We start from the raw sequence: 21,160 nt of genomic DNA on the forward strand, positions 1-21,160 counted from the left end.
AATGCTAAACTTTTCAACAGTAAAATAAAATTTTATGCTCAAAACTGTTAAACACCAATCATACATGCTGGGTAAGTATATAGCATTATAATCCTAAAATCAAGGCAGAGAGAAAGGGGGTCTTTTAAAAGCTTTTGAATCAAGAGACTGATAAAAGGAGCGAAAACTCAAAATTTGCTCAGTGTTTTAAATATTTTATGCTTGCGTTATCCCCTGAAATTCTACTTTGACGAAAAGCATGAATGTGCACCCAATTTGAACAAATGGCTGAGAGCACTGGAACATGAGCTATAGTCACAAAAAGAAAGGGCAAGTTAAAAACAGATGCTCAAGAGCTCAGTTCCCACTAGAGAAACCTTGTATTTTATTCTGCAGAGTACCAGTGAAGAATAACGAGAAACCACGTATGAGTGACCCTAAAAGAGAAACAGGAGTCTTACAGACTCAGAGACTGACTTGAGTCTCATTATGAGGCTTTTCAATACACACAGGTCACTTGAGAAGCATCAAATTATTTCTGAAGAAATCAGTTCATTCTAATAAAGTTGGTGGGATGCAGTGGCTCACATCTGTAATCCCAGCACTTTGGGAGACTGATGCGGGAGGATTGCTTGAGCCTAGGAGTTTGAGACCAGCCTGGGCAACATAGCAAGATGCCATCTCTATAAAAAAAAAAATTTGTTTAAATTATCTAGGTGTAGCGGCATGCGCCTGTGGTCCCAGCTACTCAGGAGGCTAAGGTAGAAGGACTGCTTGGGGCTTGGAGTTCAAGGCTGCAGTAAGTGGTGACCACATCAGTGCTCTATACCCTGGGCAACATTAGAATGAATTTATTACATAGTTACATGGTTATTTCACATATTGAGATTTCATCAAATGAAATATTTTAGCTGTATAAATTCAGCTAATTGAGGGTAAAAAACTTAAATGGCTTATCTTAACAACATTTTAAAAAATATCTCAAACATCTCTGATGATTTGGGCTTTTACTTTTACCAGACTACAAAATTTGAATTAAAATATGTAAGAATATGGCAATGCCTAACTTTATTAAGGCATATAGTAAATTGAAAGGCAAACTGAAGTGGAAGCTATCTTGTGACTGGGGTATCCTCAATGGCTTGCACAACTGCTTTGCAAAGTCAATTCAGAAAGACCGTCCTGTCCATGCAAGTTTTTTCTGCTACTGAAAAACTTTTCCCCCTAATTTTTTGTAGGGTGCTGCAGCTCTGGTTTGAATCAATACCACTAGACATTTCTACCTTCTGTCAAAGGGATTACCTCTTTTAGGAATATTCATATTAATATTTCTTCCGCTAAGAATAATGAAAGGATGAAGAAAGGAAAGGAGGGGGAAGAGGGAACACTTATATGGCATTTTCTATGGACTAGGGGGTCCACAGAAATATAAATATTTATTACTCTTATTTTCCAGGGGGAGGGAATTTAGGTACAGACAAATGAAGCAACTTGGCCAAAATCATACAGCTAGTTGGGTTAAATTCCTTTAGATGCCATCATCATCAAAAGACATGGCATTAAAAAATCATTACATGTATTAAAATCATTACATTGTTTAATAAAAGCCTATTTATAAATCTATCTCTGTCATTAAATACTAAGCACCCTTAGAGTAAGAACATATTTATTTTTGTCATCATTCAGTAGTTGCTGATTAAGATGTTTGATAAATCAATGAAAGAATGAACAAATGAACCAAAAACTAATGAGAGAAGTCAGCTGAAGACTGATGACTATATGGCCAGAAGTACTTTTCACTCAACACTATACCATTAATTCACTGTGAACTTCATTTAAGAGATCCCTAAAATTTCATTCTGATGAACAGGACTTTTATGAATCTTGTCATTAAACAAATAGCTCTAACAAGCAAACTAAAATAACAACAATTCTTAGATACAGAACGTAAACAATTTTTTTTTTTTTTTTTTTTTTTGCAATTCAGGAAAACAGCTAAATTTTGCTCCAAAAGAACTGGAAGAAGTTAAAATGTAATTTGTTTGCTAAGGAAGATTTGCTGAAAGCTCATTATCTCTTAATGGAAACAAGATACTGGAGTGTTGCTTTCTCTGAGAGGAATGATTTTGGTGCAACCTACTGTAAAGTTAAGGAGAGAGAATAGGGCAGTGCTCAGGGGAGTGTTAATACTTCCCTCCCAATAAAACTGCACCAACATGGCAAACAACTTACCTTTCTGCTATACACTCAATAATAAACTAGATCCACCAGGGCAGTACTTTTTTTTTTTAAATCCTGGTCATGTACAATGCAGATTTGATCATGCTCATCCCTCACTTAAAGGGGAACAATAAATTCCCAATGGTAATATGACTAAGCTTTAACGACTTCCATCAACTAAGAATTCTATAAAATAAGAATAAACACATAAAAATCATAATGCTGCCGGATGCGGTGGCTCATGCCTGTAATCCCAGCACTTTGGGAGGCCAAGGGGGGCGGATCATGAGGTCAGGAGATCGAGACCATCTGGCTAACACAGTGAAACTCTGTCTCTACTAAAAATACAAACAATTAGCCAGGCGTGGTGGCAAATGCCTGTAGTCCCAGCTACTCAGGAGTCTGAAGCAGGAGAATGGCGTGAACCCAGGAGGCAGAGGTTGCAGTGAGGCAAGATTGTGCCACTGCACCCCAGCCTGGGCAACAGAGCAAGACTCTGTCTCAAAAAAAAAAAAAAAACATAATGCTCCACTTGGTACAGGATGGTTTAATGTTCCAATAGTTATTATATGGTACTCTGAACTCATAATATATACAAACAAAATTAAAACACATGTATTTCAAAAAACATGATGCTGTTGGATACAATTAATAAGCAAGTTAAACTTGTAACAAATTGTTCATGGTTATTTTTACATATTTGGAAATCTATCTGCACAAACAATTAAGGCACTCTACACTTGATGTACATCTGTAGTTGACCATTTTGCCTCAAAACCATTGACACCCTGTAATCCCAGCACTTTAGGAGGCCGAGGCAGGTGGATCATGAGGTCAGGAGTTCAAGACCAGCCTCACCAAGATGATGAACCCTCATCTCTACTAAAAATACAAAAATTAGCCAGGCGTGGTGGCAGATGCCTGTAATCCCAGTTACTCAGGAGGCAGAGGCAGAGAATTACTTGAACTTGGGAAGTGGAGGTTGCAGTGAGCTCAGATTGCACCACTGCACCGCAGCCTGGGTGACAAAGCGAGACTCTTTGTCTCATTAAAAAAAAAAAAAAAAAACCACTACTGATACCAAATAACTGGGGAGGATCTCTAAGGTTAATGAGTGCCATTTTAGGCACTTGCCAAAATCAGGGGTGACATTCCCTAGCACAAAGACTAATTTTTTTGGTTACAGTAAGCATACAAACAGAGCATTCACAAAAATTCACCATATATTAGGCCAAAGCAAATAATAAGACAGAAATAGAAAAAAAAAATTACCTGATCACAATGCAATAAAACTAGAAATTAATATCAAAGACTTAATTGTCACAATAAGAGAATGGCGAAGATCACATATACACTAATTTGATAAAGGTTTGAATCAATAGGCACTTGAACACAGATGGTGGAGAGAGAAAACTGGCACAACTTAGATTGGGGAAAATTTGGCAACATCTCTCAAAATTACAAATACTTAGACCAGTGGTTCTCAAACTTGTTTGTACATTTAACAGCTGGGGAGCGTCTAATTACTGATGCCAGTGTCTAGCCCTAGAGATTGTGATTTAATCGGCCTAGGGTATGGCCTGGACTTCAAATTTTTTAGAAGCTCCCCAAGTGATACTACTGTACAGCCAAGTTTGGAAATCACTTGCTTAAATCTCTTTTGATAAGCAATTCCATGTCTCATTTATGGTACACATATATTCACACACATGATCAATGTCCTATTTCATTAACTGTAGCTTTGTTTTATAATACTAAAAGATTAGGAAAGAACAACTATTCACCTAAAGGAGACTTGTTAAATCAATATGTAATATTGATAAAATGAAACACTACGTATCTGTTTAAAAGAGTGACACAGATATTATATGAATTACATTTCAATAAAACTATTAATTTTTAAAAGAGGTCCAGAAATGATAAAGACAGCATGCTACTGTCTATGTGAAAAACAGTACACACACACACACACACACACACACACACACAAACTGGCAGCAGTGGTTCTATCTGGAGGAAGGATTGCTTTTCTCTGTATACCCTTTCAAATATTGAAGTTCCGAACATGTTATATATTAACTCTGAAAAATAAATTTTTAAAATTAAAATGAAATATAAAATCAATGTGGTCATATTCCCCAAGCAAACAGAATTATGAGGTAACATTCAAAGGAGCACAAGGGAACTTTTTGGAATGATAGAAACTCTCTTTATCTTAATTGTGATGGTGGTTTACATAATTGTGTACCTTCTTCAAAACTCATAGAACTATATACCTCAAATGAGTGATTTTAATCCACGTAAATTATATCTCAATAAACCTGTTTGTTTATTTATTTACTTAACGTTTACATGACAGCCGGGGCCTCTTGAACAATGCTGATAGAAATGTAAATTGGTACAACCCACCTGGGAAACTCCTTTATGGTACAGTGTATCCGTTGGATCTGGGTTACCACAAGCCCTCAGACCCAGCATTTTTACCCCTGCATAGGAATATTCATGGCTGCACTATTCATGACAGCAAAAATATGGAACAACTCAGACTTTGTTAAAAGTAAAATGGATTGGGTGACTGTGGTGTATATGTGCAATGGAAAGCCAAGAGAAGATGATTTGGTTTGAAAAGTAGCATTGTCCAGACCGAGGAACTGTTGGCAAAGGGCATAAGAAGAAAAAGATACATGCATTCCTTGACCATATGAAGGGGTAGTCATTCTCACTCATAGGAGAAATACATGTTAAAATTACTCTGAAATAACTCATTTCACCTGTCACAATGGCAACATTGCAAAGTTTAATGAGTTTTGATGGCAAGACCTGTAGAGAAGTAAGCATCCTCAGATATGTCCTTTGGAGGTGTAAAATGGTAAACCCAAGGGAAAAAAATTTGGCCATACAAAAAAAGTTCAATGTATTTCTCCTTTGATACTCAATACATTTATATCCTATAAGTATCCTATAAGATATACATTCATACGTACAAAATTACACATTTATGAGAGTATTCATTATTTGCAATTACACAAGATGAGAAACAAGTCTATCCACTAGACACTAGAAAAGTTATATCCATGCAATGGAAGATCTTACCACCATAAAACACAATGTAGAAGCTCTCTATGTATTGATACAGAAGTAAATCTAGAGGATAGACAGTTAAGTGAAAAACATCAAAGGGCAGAAAAACATACATAACATGCTAGTTGTGTATAAAAGAAAGAAAAGAGGCCAGGCGTGGCAGCGAACGCCTGTAATCCCAGCAGTCTGGGAGGCTGAGGCAGGCAGATCACCTGAGGTTGGGAGTTTGAGACCAGCCTGACCAACGTGGAGAAACCCTGTCTCTACCAAAAAATACAAAACAAATTAGCCAGGTATGGTGACTCATGCCTGTAATCCCAGCTACTCGGGAGGCTGAGGCAGGAGAATAGCTTGAACCCAGGAGGCATATACACAGGTACATACACATATGTGTGTGTATACTCGTATATATACACTCATATACATACATACAGATAGGCAGGCAGGCAGAGAGAGAGAGAGAAAGAGAGAGAGAGAGACAGACAGACAGACAGACAGAATTTAAGTAGCCAGAAAAAATTCAGGAGGACATACACCAAAATTATAACAATTACTACCCCTAAGGGAGAAACCTGTGAGGCAGAGGGTGTGGGGGACGGAGAAGCCAAGAAGATCTCTTGATTTTATTGTTAGAATTTAAGGCAAAAATAGTATACTCAAATATTACTTGTTCGATCAAAACAAAAAAATACAACAACTATTCCACTAAAGTCTGCTTGTAAACTTTTTTTAAAAACTAGAGTAAATGGACTTCTAAACCTAGTCTCCAATCACTTTTAAGATAAAAAGATTCTATAGAGGCCAAAGAACTATTTCTACTTCTCTAGGGTTTTTCTCCTCAATATGAGGAAATTAAGCTGAATAGAGTTGGCAAGAAGGAAAAGGAGTCTAGAAAACATGACATGTGAATGAGCCAAAGTTACATTTAAAAAAGTAATTGCAATCTGTTCAATCTAATGAAAGGATAAAATTAGGATACAGTATTAGCACATGATGTCAAAAGTCCAGGAAAGAAATAACTATCTGAATTTTTATGCAACTTCTAATACAGATTCAGTCTTTAGAATTAAATTTCTTCTTCAGGAATGGGGAACGATCCCTTCTGAGTGATGAATTTGGAAGGCTCATTGCTCAGGCTCTCTAAAAGGCTACAGAAACACTGAAGCAAACACTTCGCTTCCAATTGGCAAAGATGAAAAGGGTATTAGTTTAGTGCTCCCCGGAGTATTCTGCACCATGGCTCAGAGAATAGAGGGTAGTATTTACATGGCATCCTTTGGAAATGGATAAGGGAAGGTAATAGGCTCGAGAACTACTACAGCCCCAGCATAACCCAAACCCAAAAGACCAAGAGCAACTTGTCTCCTGTGACTCAGTCACAGCAAATCTATGTGTCCTGACACACCCACTGGGATGAGTGTTTTGGATATGAGCACTTTCTAATAACAGCCTTTCTTGTTTGCTAGTAACAACAGTCATAGTGGCTCATAATAATGCAGTACTTTCTGTGATTGGACAGCAGACAAGAGGAAATCAAGATGGTAGGGGCTATCTGATTTAGTTCTTTGTTAAAGACCAACTGGTAGCTCTGGAGATGCACTGCACCTACAGATGGTATTCAAATCCCAAAAGGTCCTCAGATACCACCTGTACAAGAAAGTAAGTTTTCTTGTTTGAAAGCAAAAAGAACCTCTTCCTTTCTCCTTTCTTCCCCTTCTGTGGACCTCTCAGACAAATTATTCTTTTCAAAACTAAAAACATCCCAGCAACTAGTTCTAAAGAAATTTGGCATCATCATATTCAGTACCTTCGATAAAGATAAAAGCTCTCTACCACTTAAAAATATATATATATCGGCCAGGTGGGGTGGCTCATGCCTGTAATCCCAGCACTTTGGGAGGCCAAGGTGGGTGGATCACCTGAGGTCAGGAGTTCAAGACCAGCCTGGCCAACATGGTGAAACCCCATCTCTACTAACAACACAAAAATTAGCTGGGCATGGTGGTGGCTGCCTGTAATCCCAGCTACTCAGGAGGCTGAGGCAGAAGAATCGCTTGAACCCAGGAGGCAGGGGTTGCAGTGAGCTGAGATTGCGCCACTGCACTCCAGCCTGGGTGACATAGAGTAAGACTCCACCTCAAAAAAACAAAAGCATGTCAACTAAATAAAATGGTAGCAAATAATAGTCGATAAATACTATTGAGATTTAATAAACTGCTCAGTACAAAATGAGGCACCAATTTTTAAAGTACATACATTGTTTTATCTCTTAAGAGAAGTTATCATTTTAAAGCAGTATGCATTCCACAGTATGCCGACTCTAATAAGAATTAAAAATATGAGAACGAGAGTCAAAACAGCATAAATGACAGATATTACAATCCATGAAACATTAAAAAAATGACGATTTTGACAACTCAAACGTTAGTCTTTTGGAATCTCATCTTTAATAACATTTTCAGAACATATAAAATTCATTTTATAGGTGAGACACAAGAAAAAGAAATATGAACTTCCAGTACCTTGTGAAGGTTGGGTTGTGTTCAGTCATCGCGACTAGCAGTTTCAGAGCATAGGCTGGTACTGGGTCAGGTTCTACAAGAATGTGCTCATACCTGAAATGGTAAAGATATTTAAAAAGTACTCAGTAGGAAAAATTATGTCCTACCTCGAATTCTATATCCAGCCAAACTATCAATTTAGCTTGAGACAGAAAGATATTTTACACACTAATAAAGATTTAAGTAATATACCTCTCATGTGCCCCTTCTCAGAAAGTTACTGGCAAATATGCTCTATTGAATAAGAGAATAAACCAAATACAGAAAGACAAAAGGAAAAAACAACTCAGTAGTTGTCCTCACTTAAATGCTACTCTGAACAATAGAAATAATATACCATAAGGTACAAACATCTGAAACATATACAGACACTGAAATAAATGTAGGAGTTATAGGACCTACACAGGTTACTTAACCTCATGAAGTTTGAAACAACTTCACTCTCCAATGCTGATAATGATACTCACTTACTTCATAAAATATTGCTGTTGGGAAGATTCAGTGAGATAACCCATGTAAAACAATTAGTACTGAGCTAGGCATATAGTAAGAGATCAGTAAACACTAGGCATTTGTGTTAAAGGTCTCCAAGAACATCCTCACATTCAGAGACTCACTAGAGAATTCACAGGACTCAGCATGGCTAAGATGTAGCACAGCAGCATTGTAAGGCCACCTCTGAATCACATGGGAAAGAATGCAGGCAGAGGACTACAGGATATCATGTGCCAGTTTCCTTATGTCCTCTGTCTTCCATGAGGGGTCATACACAGCACACTCTTCCCCCAGCAATGAAAATGCAGCACATGTGTGTGATGTTTCTGCCCAAGGAAGTCTACTGAGTACTCAATGGCCAAAGTTTTTATGAGGCACTAGTCATGTAGGCAACCTCTATCTAAAATGTATGAAAATTCCAGATTCCCAGAAGGAAAGCAGCTGTGTTCAGCATAAACCAGACTGTCTGCTCAAACAGTTGAGGCACAGTGAACTACCCTTATCAGCTAAGTGTTAACTGGGTGTACTCTGACAGTGAAGTTCCTAGATGTCTAGCCAATGACAATATTTTGTTTACAAAATTTTTGGAAAAAAAGTCCTAAATTAAATTTATTACCAAAGAGAATAAAACTCAAAATGTTTTCATCAAAATTTCCACAATGAAGTTCTCCCAAGATTGTTTTCCCATGTGATTTGCTAGGCAGAGGCTGATTTTTGTACTACATCTTACCTATTTGAGGTTTACTCTCCAGTATGCAGCACTGTGTAGATGCTCAATAAACAAGCATCACATGAATAAATGAACAAACTAACCAATTTTATTATTTAATTCTTTGGAATACGCAACAACTAAAAAGGGAGAAAAATATCTCTAAAATTCCTAACTGGATATTTTAAAAATCTATGATATAAAACAGATGCCTTTCATCTAGAGAATAGGGCCCCACGCTTACTCAGAGCTTATTTACTGTCATTTTGGAAATCACTGTATAACAAGCCTAATTATATAGCCTGTAAGCCCACAATCATTAAAAAGGAGCTAAGTAAAGAGAAGAGAGGGACTATTACAGAAAGGCAACCAATGAATTATAAGTAGGACTTGAAAGCATAAGAAAAACAAAAGAAATCAATCCCAAGAACCCCAAGCAAAGAATAGTCCGTGGAGCATTTAATACAGGGTAAGAAGTTGCTCAAACTCAAATGGGACCTGAAGCCCACTACACACCACAACATCCAAAACTGGGGTAATGAGTCAAGACAATGTTGAGTGGAATGCAGTGTTCTATTTAAGAAGTCAGGAAATATCATATTTTAGAAAATTTGCTTAAATTTTAAAATTATAGTAGTTAAAAGATTTGCCCATGTATAAAACATATAGCATAATCAAGTGTGAATAATTTCAAGAATGAAAAACATCAACATTAGGAAATCAGTTAATATATTTTACCATATAAATAAAACAAATACCAAGCAAGCATCTTTAGGGATAATAAAAATGTCTGATAAAATTTAACATCTACTTCAAATTTTGTTTAAAAAAAGACACAACTTAGCATACTAGAGAGAGATCATTAGTTCCTTTACGAATTCTTATGAAATAAAAGGTTCTTGCCATCTTGAGTAAAGAGTATGTAAGAATATTCTCAAAGTGTAATAATTTGCAAGAAGGACTCACAAAACTCTTAAAACTTGTTATACTCCCAACTATGGTTTATTACAGTGAAAGGATGCAGATTAAAATCAGCAAAGAGAAGAGGCGCATAGGACACAGACAAGGGGAGACCAGGACAAGCTTCCAGCTGTCATCTCCCAGTAGAGTTGTACAGTGTTTACTCTTCCCAGTAGCAATGTGTGACAACACTGGTGAAGTACTACCAACCAGAGAAGCTCATCTGAGCCTTGGTGTCCAGGGTTTTTACTGGAGGTTGGTCATGTAGGCGTGGATCACTTGTGGAACTGACCTTAGTGTCCCAGTCTCTAGCTCCTCCAGTGGTCAAGCTGATGTGTTGTAGCCCAAGGCCCCCATCATAACTCACAATGTTACTACCATAAATTATCAGGCATGGCTCAAGGTCTCATGTATTCAAAGGCACTCTTACCAGGGAGGATATTCCAAGGCCAGGAAGTTATCTCCCAGGCGGCAGTCAAGGATCAGTTTCTTTAGAACGTGCAAAGTTTGAACACCCTACACATGATGAGTTAACCCTTTATGGCATACATCACTAAGAAGGAAACTGAGAGGCACTGTCATTAAAGTCAGAAATAAAATAACAATCCTCTTCCACTGCTTCCCAGTATTTGGAAATTGTCTGGCCAGGCAGAATCAAATTGAAGTGATGGTGAGAAACTTCTGATGAGTCCTTCATGTACCCTGGATAACCAGTTCTCCTTGTTCCCACTCCAAGACATACTTGCCTGTGAATTTTTATAAAGCTTCCCAAGTAATTGTCTTATTCACGTGCTTGTGTGGAAATCACAAGAGGAAATATGGACAACAACCACTTAGAAATACAACAGAAAAAAACATTCTCAACAGGGCTGGAAAATGTATCTTAAAATAGACTTGAAACATACAGAAACCAAATGTAAAAAGAAAACATTGGCCAGGGATGGTGGCTCACACCTGTAATCCCAGCATTTTGGGAGGCCAAGGTGGGAGAATTACAGAAGACCAGGAGTTAGAGATCAGCCTGGGCAACATAGTAAGACCCTGTCTATAAAAAAAGAAAAAGATTATTTTTAATTAATCGGGTGCAATGGCACACACCTATAGTACTAGCTACTCAGGAGGCTGAGGCGAGAGGATTGCTTGAGCCCAGGCATTTAAGGCTGCAGTGAGCTATGATGGTACTAGTACACTCCAGCCTAGGTGACAGAGCAAGACCTTGTCTCTTAAAAAAAAAAAGAGAGAGAGAGAGAGAGAGAGACAAAGAAAAAACACTGCTGAAACATTACTGGCTGAAATCAAAGTGTCTTGAGGTTGTTTGAGGTTATCTAACCTTGAAACAGGAGGGAAGAATAAAGCTTGCACTAGCTTGCGCGTAAGAATTTTCCCAAAGAATATTGCTCTGTTTCCCTCCGGCTGGAAAAAATGAAGGCAAAATTTATATTGGGCATGCTTAGAATATAAATACTGAATATATTTTAGTTTAATCAAATGATAGGTTTGTAATGGTCAGCAAGATCAAGCCAAAAGTAGGCTGTGATTTATTAAGCTCGTCTTTGAAAAAGCAGCTAGTAATTGAGTCTTGCACTCCTTTGAATGCAACTTAGCAGAAAAAAATATATAGTGATGAGCCCTGACTCTTGAAATGAAGAGCTGGTCCATTTTGATGGAGACAACTGCCCTGAGGCTGGCCAGAGATTAAGATCACTGTTGAACATAACAGTGCCCTGTCCAGACAGTGCCCTGGAACCTCACACTTCTTTCTCTAGGATCTTCTCTAAGCAAGATGTCTTTGCTAGAGACCAAAACAGGAAAGATGCAGGCAAGAAAGACCATTCATACTAAATTCAGATCCATTCCGAAGCAGAGAAAATCCCTTTAAAAAATCACATATTCGGGACCTAAGGCAAGAAGCTGAAGATGAGATAGTTTCCAACTCTTAATTCTTCATTACCAATCCTATAATTAATAAATCCCTATCGTGTCAAGTGCTTGGTATAGACAGTGCCCAATTAGGTCAGCTGGGAGAAAACTGAAACTGGTATATAAACAACTCTGGATTATCATGAGAAAATATTCTGAGGGATGTGCCAAACAATTGGTCAAGTGGAGAAGTGTCTCCAATTTTGTTGAGGGGAGGGAGAAGAAACTGTATAATAAAGAAGTCCATTCTGCAGGGATTAAGTCAGAGACTCAAATTTTCATCTCAATAGAGTGTGCTCTGAGAATGTGAAGGAGTGATTCCAGAATATTCAAGAAACTTCAGGGTTTGAGGAATGTTCCTACAATGAGGAAGATTCTGCTACATGAAAGGCTAGAACACATTATACAACCACAATTATTATTACATATAGGGTGGAATAAAGAATACACACATACAGTCATGTGCCACATAATGACATTTTTAGTCAATGACAGATGGCATATACAACAGTGGTCATATAAAAAATTTTTTCTGTATCTTTTCTGTTTGGATACATAAATTCTTACCATTGTATTACAGGTAGCAGCAGTATTCAGTGCAGTAATAGGTTGCATAGGTTTGCAGCCTGGGAGCAAAAGGCTATACCATAGAGCCTAGGGGTGTAGTAGGCTGTGCCACCTAGGTTTGTATAAGGTAAACTCTATGATGTCTTCGCAATGATAACACTGCCTAACGATGCACCATTTCTCAGAAGGTATCCCACGTGGCACACGACTATAAATCAAAAGAAAAGAAAGGTAACACCTAGCACTGGACAGGAAAGAGTAAATTTAGAAAGGGAGTTAGACTGGTTAGACCATATCTCCAGAAAATGTATCTCTAATAAATTAAAATTTTAAGGAAAAAATTTTGACTTTATTAGAATACTAAAAATGAGTAAATATTTACATATTGTTGGGCAAGAAGGCCTCTTTAGCATAACAAATGTAAAACGAATGAGAAAAATACTTATAACCTTAAAGTTTTTTTTTTTTTTTTTAGATGGAGTCTCACTTTGTTCCCCAGGCTGGAGTGCAGTGGCTCTATCTCAGCTCACCGCAAGCTCTGTCTCCTGGGTTCATGCCATTCTCCTTCCTCAGCCTCACAAGTAGCTGGGATTACAGGCGCCCGCCACCATGCCAGGCTAATTTTTTGTATTTTTAGTAGAGATGGGGTTTCATCGTGTTAGCCAGGATGGTCTTGATCTCCTGACCTCATGATCCACCCATTTCAGCCTCCCAAAGTGCTGGGATTACAGGTGTGAGCCACCGCGCCCGGCCACCTTGAAGTTCTTAATTTAAATATTTCTCAATAGCAAAACCACCATAAACAAACCAAATGAAGAAAAGATAACTTGCAGAATGTGGGTAAAACAAAAAAGTTAATATTCTTACTATATAAAGAGCTACTGCAAATCAAAAAACCAACCACAGAAAAATGGACAAAATTCACAAAGAAGGAAATAAATGGCCAAGAAGCATGGGGAAGAAATGGTCTACGTCATCAACATCTGGAGGAATGTAAATTAGAGCTAACAAGGGTACAATAAAATGGGCAGTTTCATAAAGGGAAGCTGGTAATAAAAACTGTTCATCCTGTTTAAAAAAATTGGCAGAATGTTTTAAATACCTTTAAAATGCATATAATTTTGAGGGTCGGGAGGAAAGACAGGGTCTTCCTTTGTTGCCCAGGCTGGAGTACAGTAGTAAGATCATGGCTCATTGCAGCCTCAACCTTCCAGGATCAAAGGATCCCTCAACCTCAGCCCAGGTCCCTCCCCACTCCCACCCCAAAGTATCTGAGATCACAGGCTCATGCAACCTAATTGTTTTATTTCTTGTAGAGACAAGGTCTCACTATGTTGCCCAGGCTGGTCTCAAACTCCTAGGCTCTAAGGATCCTCCCGCCTTGGCCTCCCAAAGTGCTGGGTCTACAGGAGTGAGCCACTATGCCTGGCCAAAATGTATATGAATTTTAACACAGAAATTCTATTCCTAGAGATTCTACAAAAGGAAACAAGGATGTGTCCAAGGATGTAGCCATAAAAAATGGGTTTTGTAGCATTATATATAATGTATAATACTGGGAAACTCCTAGATATTCAGTGATTAGGAATTGTTCAAATGATTTTTAGTACATCTACAAATGTAGGTATAGATAATTTTATAAGACAGCCAATAATATAGTCTTATATAAATATAGATACAGTCACAGACATAGATAATAACAATATAATATCGAGGAATAGTGGGGACAGACAGGTTCCAGAGAATTTCAGAAAGTGCTAAGGAAATCTCACCAGGAATGAAGAAACCATAGAATGAAGCAGGAAGATACTAACTTAAAATGGCAGGCAAGAAGCAAAACATTGAGAGTCTTGAATAGTTGGGTAAATACTGTTAATGTGTTCTACAATCTTTAGGTTAAAATGTTTCTAAGCAAGGGAAGGATTTGAGGAAGGTAATGTGTTAAAATGCAAATCTAATAGAATGCGACACGGATCTGAGGCTTGAGTTTACAGAGATGCGTGTGGAAAGAGATATTCTGGGTTTAGGTAAATAGCAGGCTGCCAAACAGCAAGGACATCGAGGTAAAATCTAACTTTTGAGAAGGTTAAGTACATTCCTCTAGACTGCTACAAGAAAGGGGTAGATGGCTGATTCTTCTTGGCATTTTCTGCACAGTGTCTTTCAAAATGTGAACTAGGTGACATCTTTAGTCAACTTCAAAACTTTATAAAATGAAATTGTGTATAAATCAAACAATAGTTAACTTCAGGACTTCCCAGTCTTGCGATTTTTATGTGATTGAGCTCTGTGTGATTCTCTGGTGTTTTGCATAGATACATAGATAAAAGTACATCAATAGTTAAATGGATACATAAATGACAGCGAAATGGGCAGTCAGGTGGGAAAACCTATATATACTCATATATAGGTATGTATATATGTATACACGTGTATGTATATATACATATACACACTTTTTTAAGTAAAAGAAACATAGGTACTTCAAAATAAATGTTAAATATAATTGCACATAATAAGCTCTACTCTCTTCTGGGTTGTCTCTTCAATTAGATCAACAGCAAATTTTCACTATGAAAGCCTAAAACAGATAAAAGAAATGACTTAAATAACACTCAAGATTTACAAAACATATGCGAAGAACTGAAGTAGTAGAATTATCCTGACTATCCTGATTGAGAGGGAGCAAATAATATTCATCTTTATGCTCTATTACCTACCGTTGACTCCCAAACTATCCCAATTTACATTTCGGTAGTTAGTAACCCAAAGAGGGAGATCACTGTACCTAAATGTGCCAATTTAGGCACAGACTCAAAACATTATACAATGATTAAGTAAAAGAAAAAACGTAGAATATGATGATGCTTTTGATGAAAATTATCTGAAGTTAAATTTTATCTACAAAAGATTTATCAAAGGTGAAAAACACCACTTGCCCACAGATCGGAAGAATTAACATCATTAAAATGACCATATTGCCCAAAGCAATCTACAGATACAATGAAATCTCTATGAAAATACCAAAGTCGGCCAGGCGCAGTGGCTGAAGCCTGTAATCCCAGCACTTTGGGAGGCCGAGACGGGTGGATCACGAGGTCAGGAGATCGAGACCATCCTGGCTAATACGGTGAAACCCCGTCTCTACTAAAAATACAAAAAACTAGCCGGGCGACGTGGCGGGCGCCTGTAGTCCCAGCTACTTGGGAGGCTGAGACAGGAGAATGGCGTGAACCCGGGAGGCGGAGCTTGCAGTGAGCTGAGATCCGGCCACTGCACTCCAGCCTGGGTGACAGAGCAAGACTCCGTCTCAAAAAAAAAGAAAATACCAAAGTCATTTTTTACAGAAATAGAAAAATAATCTAAAAATTCATATGCAGTGACAAAAACAAAAAAGGCCAGAATAGCCAAAGCAATCGTGAGCAAAAAGAATAAATCTAGAAGCATCACGCTACCTGACTTCAAAATATATTACAAGGCTATAGTAACTAAAACAGCATGGTATTGGTATAAAAATAGACACATAGATCAATGGAACAGAATAGAGAACTAAGAAGCAAATCAACACATTTGTAGCCAATTAATCTTCAACAAAGCCATCAACAACACACACTGAGGAAAGGACACTCTCTTCAATAAATGGTACTGAGAAAACTGGAAAACCATATCCAGAAGAATGAAACTGGACCTGTCTCTCATCATATATAATCACAATAGATTAAAGACATAAAACCTGAAACTATAAAACCGCTAAAAGAAAACATAGGGAAAACTCTTCAGGACATTGGTCTAGGGAGAGATGTTATAGCCAAGACATCAAAAGCACAGGCAACAAAAACAAAAATAGACAAATGACTGTATTAAACTTAAAAGTTTCTACACAGCACAATAAAGTCAACAGAGTTTGTTGTTGACTTTATTCAAAAAATAAGAGACAATCTGTTTACTGTGAGAAAATATTTGCAAACTACACAACCAAGAGGGGAACTAATATCCAGAATATATAAGGAACTCAACTCAGCAGTAAAAAAACAATAACAATAATAATAATAATCCCATTTAAAAGTGAGCAAAGGACATAAATATTTCTCAAAAGAAGACATAAAAATGGCCAACAGGTACATGAAAAAATGCTCAACATCACATCAACAGGGAAATGCAAGTGAAAACCACAATGAGATATTATCTTATCAAATGGCTACTATGAAAAAGATGAAAAATAAGAGACATTGGCAAGGATGCTGAGAAAGGGGAATTCTTATGCATTGTTGTGAGAATGTAATATAGCCATTATGAAAAACAGTATGGAGACTTCTCAAAAAACTTAAAATAGAACTACCACATGATCCAGCAATCCCACTGCTAGGTATTTATCTAAAGGAAAAGAGATCAGTATATCAAAGAAACACATGCATTCCCATGTTTCTTGCAGCACTATTCACAATAGAAAAGATCAGGAATCAACCTAGTGTCCATCAATGAATGTGAGATACATACCCAATGGAATACTCTTCAACCACAAAAAAGAATGAAATCATGTCATTTGCAGCAATATGGATGAAATGGAGAAATGGAGGTCATTACATTAAGTGAAATAAGCCAGGCAGAGACAGACAAATATCACATTCTCTTATATGTGGGAGCCAAAAAAGTTTATCTCACAGAGTTAGAGGGTGGAATGATACATTCCAGACACTAGGGAGAATGTATAGGCAGAGTGGGGAATGAAGAAAAGGTGGTTAATGGGTAAAAACATACAGTTAACTAGAAGGAATAGCTCTACTCTTTGATAGAGAAGTAGAGTGACTGTAGTTAAACACAATGTATTCTACTTTTAAAATAGCTAAAAGAGAGGACTTGAAATATACTGACGCATAGAAATACTAAACACTTGGGTAATAAGATACCCCAAATACTTTTGACTTAATCATTACACATTCCATGCATGTAACAAAATTTCACATGTGCCCAAAAATATGTACAAATATAATATATCCAAAATTTTTATGTTTTGAAACAGGGTCTCATTCTGTCACCAAGGCTGGAATACAGTGGTACGATCACAGTTCCCTGCAGCCTTGACTTTCCTGGGCTTAAGTGATCCTCCTATCTCAGCCTCCCAAGTAGCTAGGACTATAGGCACACAGCACAGTGCCAGGCTAATTTTTTCTAATTTTTTGTAGAGACAGTCTCACTATGTTCCCCCAGGCTGGTGTCGAACTCCCGGCCTCAAGCAATCTGCCTGCCTCAGCCTATCAAAGTGCTGGGATTACATGTGTGAGCCACCATACCCAGACAAAACTTTTTTTTTAATTAAAAAAAATTAAGTAAAGAACAAAAATAAAATACTCCTTTCTATTGTGATACCTACCAAAGATGGTCAAGTTCATACCTATTTTAACATAGAATGCTTATAGCTAAGGGAGACAAAGAAGCAATACAGAACCATCCCAGTGTCCTTTGAACCACAAACAGAGAAATCAGGTAGTCAAACTCAAGACTTTTGCTGGATATTATTCATAAGGCAATGAAACAACCCTACAGTGTGTTGCCACTGACAGATAAATTCCAGTTCCTAAAAGGAAATGCCATTCTAAGTTGTAAGGAATATATTCCTTTCTCAGATTCTAAAAAACAAAGCCTTAATAATTCATGAAGTTATTATGGCCCTGATAATTTTACAGGTCACAAGAGAATTACAAAAAAAGAAGGGCTGTACTCATTTTCCCCAGGAGAGAAATGTTCAATGTCATACTGTTATAAAATATTGTAAGCACATTTATATCAGCATGATCTCTCTTCAATACAAACACTCAAAGCTAAAAAAATATATATACAAAACTAAAATATATGTTGGCAAAATGGTTCCAGTCTACCAAAGGCAAATCGCACAGCATATTTTTCCCACAGCTTGCAACATCACTTAAGCCTTTTCTGACTATGCTAACTAAAACAGCCAGCCCCTCCCTCATTCCCCTTACCAACACACACTCTCCCCTTACAATGTTTCATATTTTCTTTATAGTACTCACAATTAGCTGAAGTCATCCCACATGTTTATTTCTTTATTGCTTTGTCTTGACCACAGGAATGTAAGCTCACTGAGGGGTGGGAATTTAACCATTGCATCCCCAGTGCCTAGCACATGGAAGTCACTTAATATGTATTTATGGAATGAATTAATTTAAAAAAGAAAAAAAAGGGGCAGTGAGGAAGACTGGAAGGATCTTGAACTGCATATGCACAATCACACGAGGTAGTACTAATACAAATTAGATTTACATTCGTAAGAGTATGAAAATTTCCACCTCCCCAATAATAAGCAATGGTGTTTCCTGAGTGAAAAATCTAGTCCCATTTACAGATAAATACTAAAAGAGAAATGACCTCACCTTATGTAACACATCTCAGAAAAAAATGTCCAAATAGTCAGTATAAGACTACTCTCAGTACTAACATTTCATTGATAATAACTTTGATATTAAACTTCTGAGAGGTGCTGATTTTAATTAATAAGGTCAATTTGGGCTTAAGTTCCATTAAACACTGCCTCTTCTCTTCTGCATAAACCTTTAAAATTAAATCTTGTCTCTCAGCTGAATAAAAATCATGGTAATTTTCTGAGTATATGTGGTATCTTTTCTCCCAGAAGAGAAGCAAATCTTTGCTCATTAATCACACAGATAACTGAGTTATGACACTGGCATTCCAACTATCTTGAAAAAAGGAGGAAGTGAGTGCATACACACCAAGTTATAGGCAAGGTCAAGATTCGAATCCAAACAAGAACCACAAGATAAAGATTACCATGGCCAGTATCACCAACTTAGTAAGTACAGAGTTTCCTCAAGCTGGTGGCAAAATATGAAGTCAGACAGAGTCGAAGCATGACAAGGATTTGACACATCATTTTCAGCTTGAAGATGGAGGGATTCTGTAAGAAGAAATGCAGGTACCTTAAGGCACATAAGGCAGCACAGATATGGGTACAGTAATCCTATAAATGCACCATGGGTTGAGTAATTGCCCCTCAAAAGAGTATGTCCAAGTAATAACACCCATAAAACATATCAATGTGACCTTATTCAGAAAAACGGTTTCTGGCGGCCGGGCATGGTGACTCACGCCTGTAATCCCAGCACTTTGGGAGGCTGAGGCAGGCAGATCACAAGGTCAAGAGATCGAGACTATCCTGGCCAACACGGTGAAACTCCATATCTACTAAAAATACAAAAATTAACTGGGCATGGTGGTACACGCCTGTAGTCCCAGCTACTCAGGAGGCTGAGGCAGGAGAATCGCTTGAACTCAGGAAGTGGAGGTTGCAGTGAGCTGAGATCGCTCCACCGCACTCCAGTCTGGTGATAGAGCACAACTGAATCTCAAAAAAAAAAAAAAGAAAGAAAAAGAAGAAGGTTTCTGAAGATGTAGTTAAGAAACTCAAGATGAGATCATCCTGGGTTAGGCTGGGCATGGTGGTTCACACCTATAATCCCAGCACTTTGCAAGGCAAAGGCAGGCAGATCACTTGAGGTCAGGAGTTGGAGACAAGCCTGGCCAACATGGGGCAACTCCCTCTCTACTAAAAATATAAAAATTCGCTGGGTGTGGTGGTACATGCCTGTAGCCCCAGATACTCAGGAGGCTGAGGCAGGAGAATCTCTTGAACCAGGGAGGCAGAGGTTGCAGTGAGCCGGGATTGCACCACTGCACTCCAGCCTGGGTGACAGAGGGAGACTCCATCTCAAAACAAAACAAAACAAACAAACAACAAAGAAAAAGATCATCCTGGATTTAGCATGGGCCCTAAATCTAAATCCAGTGATGGCATACCCATAAGAGAAAGGCAGAGGGAAAACTGAGACAGAGACACAAGGGAGAAAGCCGTATGAAAGCAGAAGCACAAATTGGAGTGATACCACCACAAACCAAATATCACTTGCAGACATCAGTGACACAGAACGGATTCTCCCTCAGGGCCACCTGAATGAACCAACGCCACCAACGCCTTGATTTCAGACTTCTGGCTTCCTGAACTCTTAAAGAATGAATTCCTACTGTTTTAAGATAGTTGGTGTATATAAATTGTTACAGGAACACTAAGAAACTAATACAAACACAAGAAACTGAATTCTGTCAACAACCTAAATGAGCCTGGAAAGAGATTTCTCTCCAGAGCCTCTAGACTCAGCCCAGGGGATGCCTTGATTTCAGTTATGTGAGAACCTGAGCAGAGAACCCAGGGACACTGTGGCAGACTTCTGACCTACGGAGCTGTAACCTAATAAATGGGCATTGATTTAAGCCACCAAGTTTGTGGTAATTCATTAGGTATCAACAGAAACTAACCAGACATTTACAGTTAAATGTTCTTCTATTATATTAATACTTAGAATCTAAAGTTATATAAAAGTTTTGCTGGTAAGTATCCTTTTCTTGACCTTAGTGAAAATGTCCTTAATTAAACAGTATTTCTAAAATTGTGATAAAAGGAGCACTAGAGCTCAGAAAGATATAAATGGGTAGCTCATGGGAAATACTGTCCTGAGGGCACAGAGTATTGAGAAACCCTGAGCTTTAGAAAATATGAATTGTAGGGGGCGGAGCAAGATGGCCGAATAGGAACAGCTCCAGTCTCCAACTCCTAGCACGAGCGACACAGAAGACC

General features: G+C 37.9%; 1 protein-coding gene across 1 annotated transcript in view; it reads right to left on the minus strand.

Moving 5' to 3' along the window:
- ULK4 (unc-51 like kinase 4) overlaps window positions 1–21,160 on the minus strand; it is a 728,320-nt gene that overhangs the window by 429,755 nt on the left and 277,405 nt on the right. Inside the window, exon 30 of the mRNA XM_011950984.1 lies at window positions 7,803–7,895. Coding sequence (XP_011806374.1) covers window positions 7,803–7,895 — 93 coding nt within the window. The remainder of the gene's footprint in view (window positions 1–7,802; window positions 7,896–21,160) is intronic.

The sequence above is a fragment of the Colobus angolensis genome, unplaced genomic scaffold (assembly GCF_000951035.1).
Source record: "Colobus angolensis palliatus isolate OR3802 unplaced genomic scaffold, Cang.pa_1.0 Scaffold311, whole genome shotgun sequence".
NCBI classification, from domain to species: Eukaryota; Metazoa; Chordata; class Mammalia; order Primates; family Cercopithecidae; genus Colobus; species Colobus angolensis.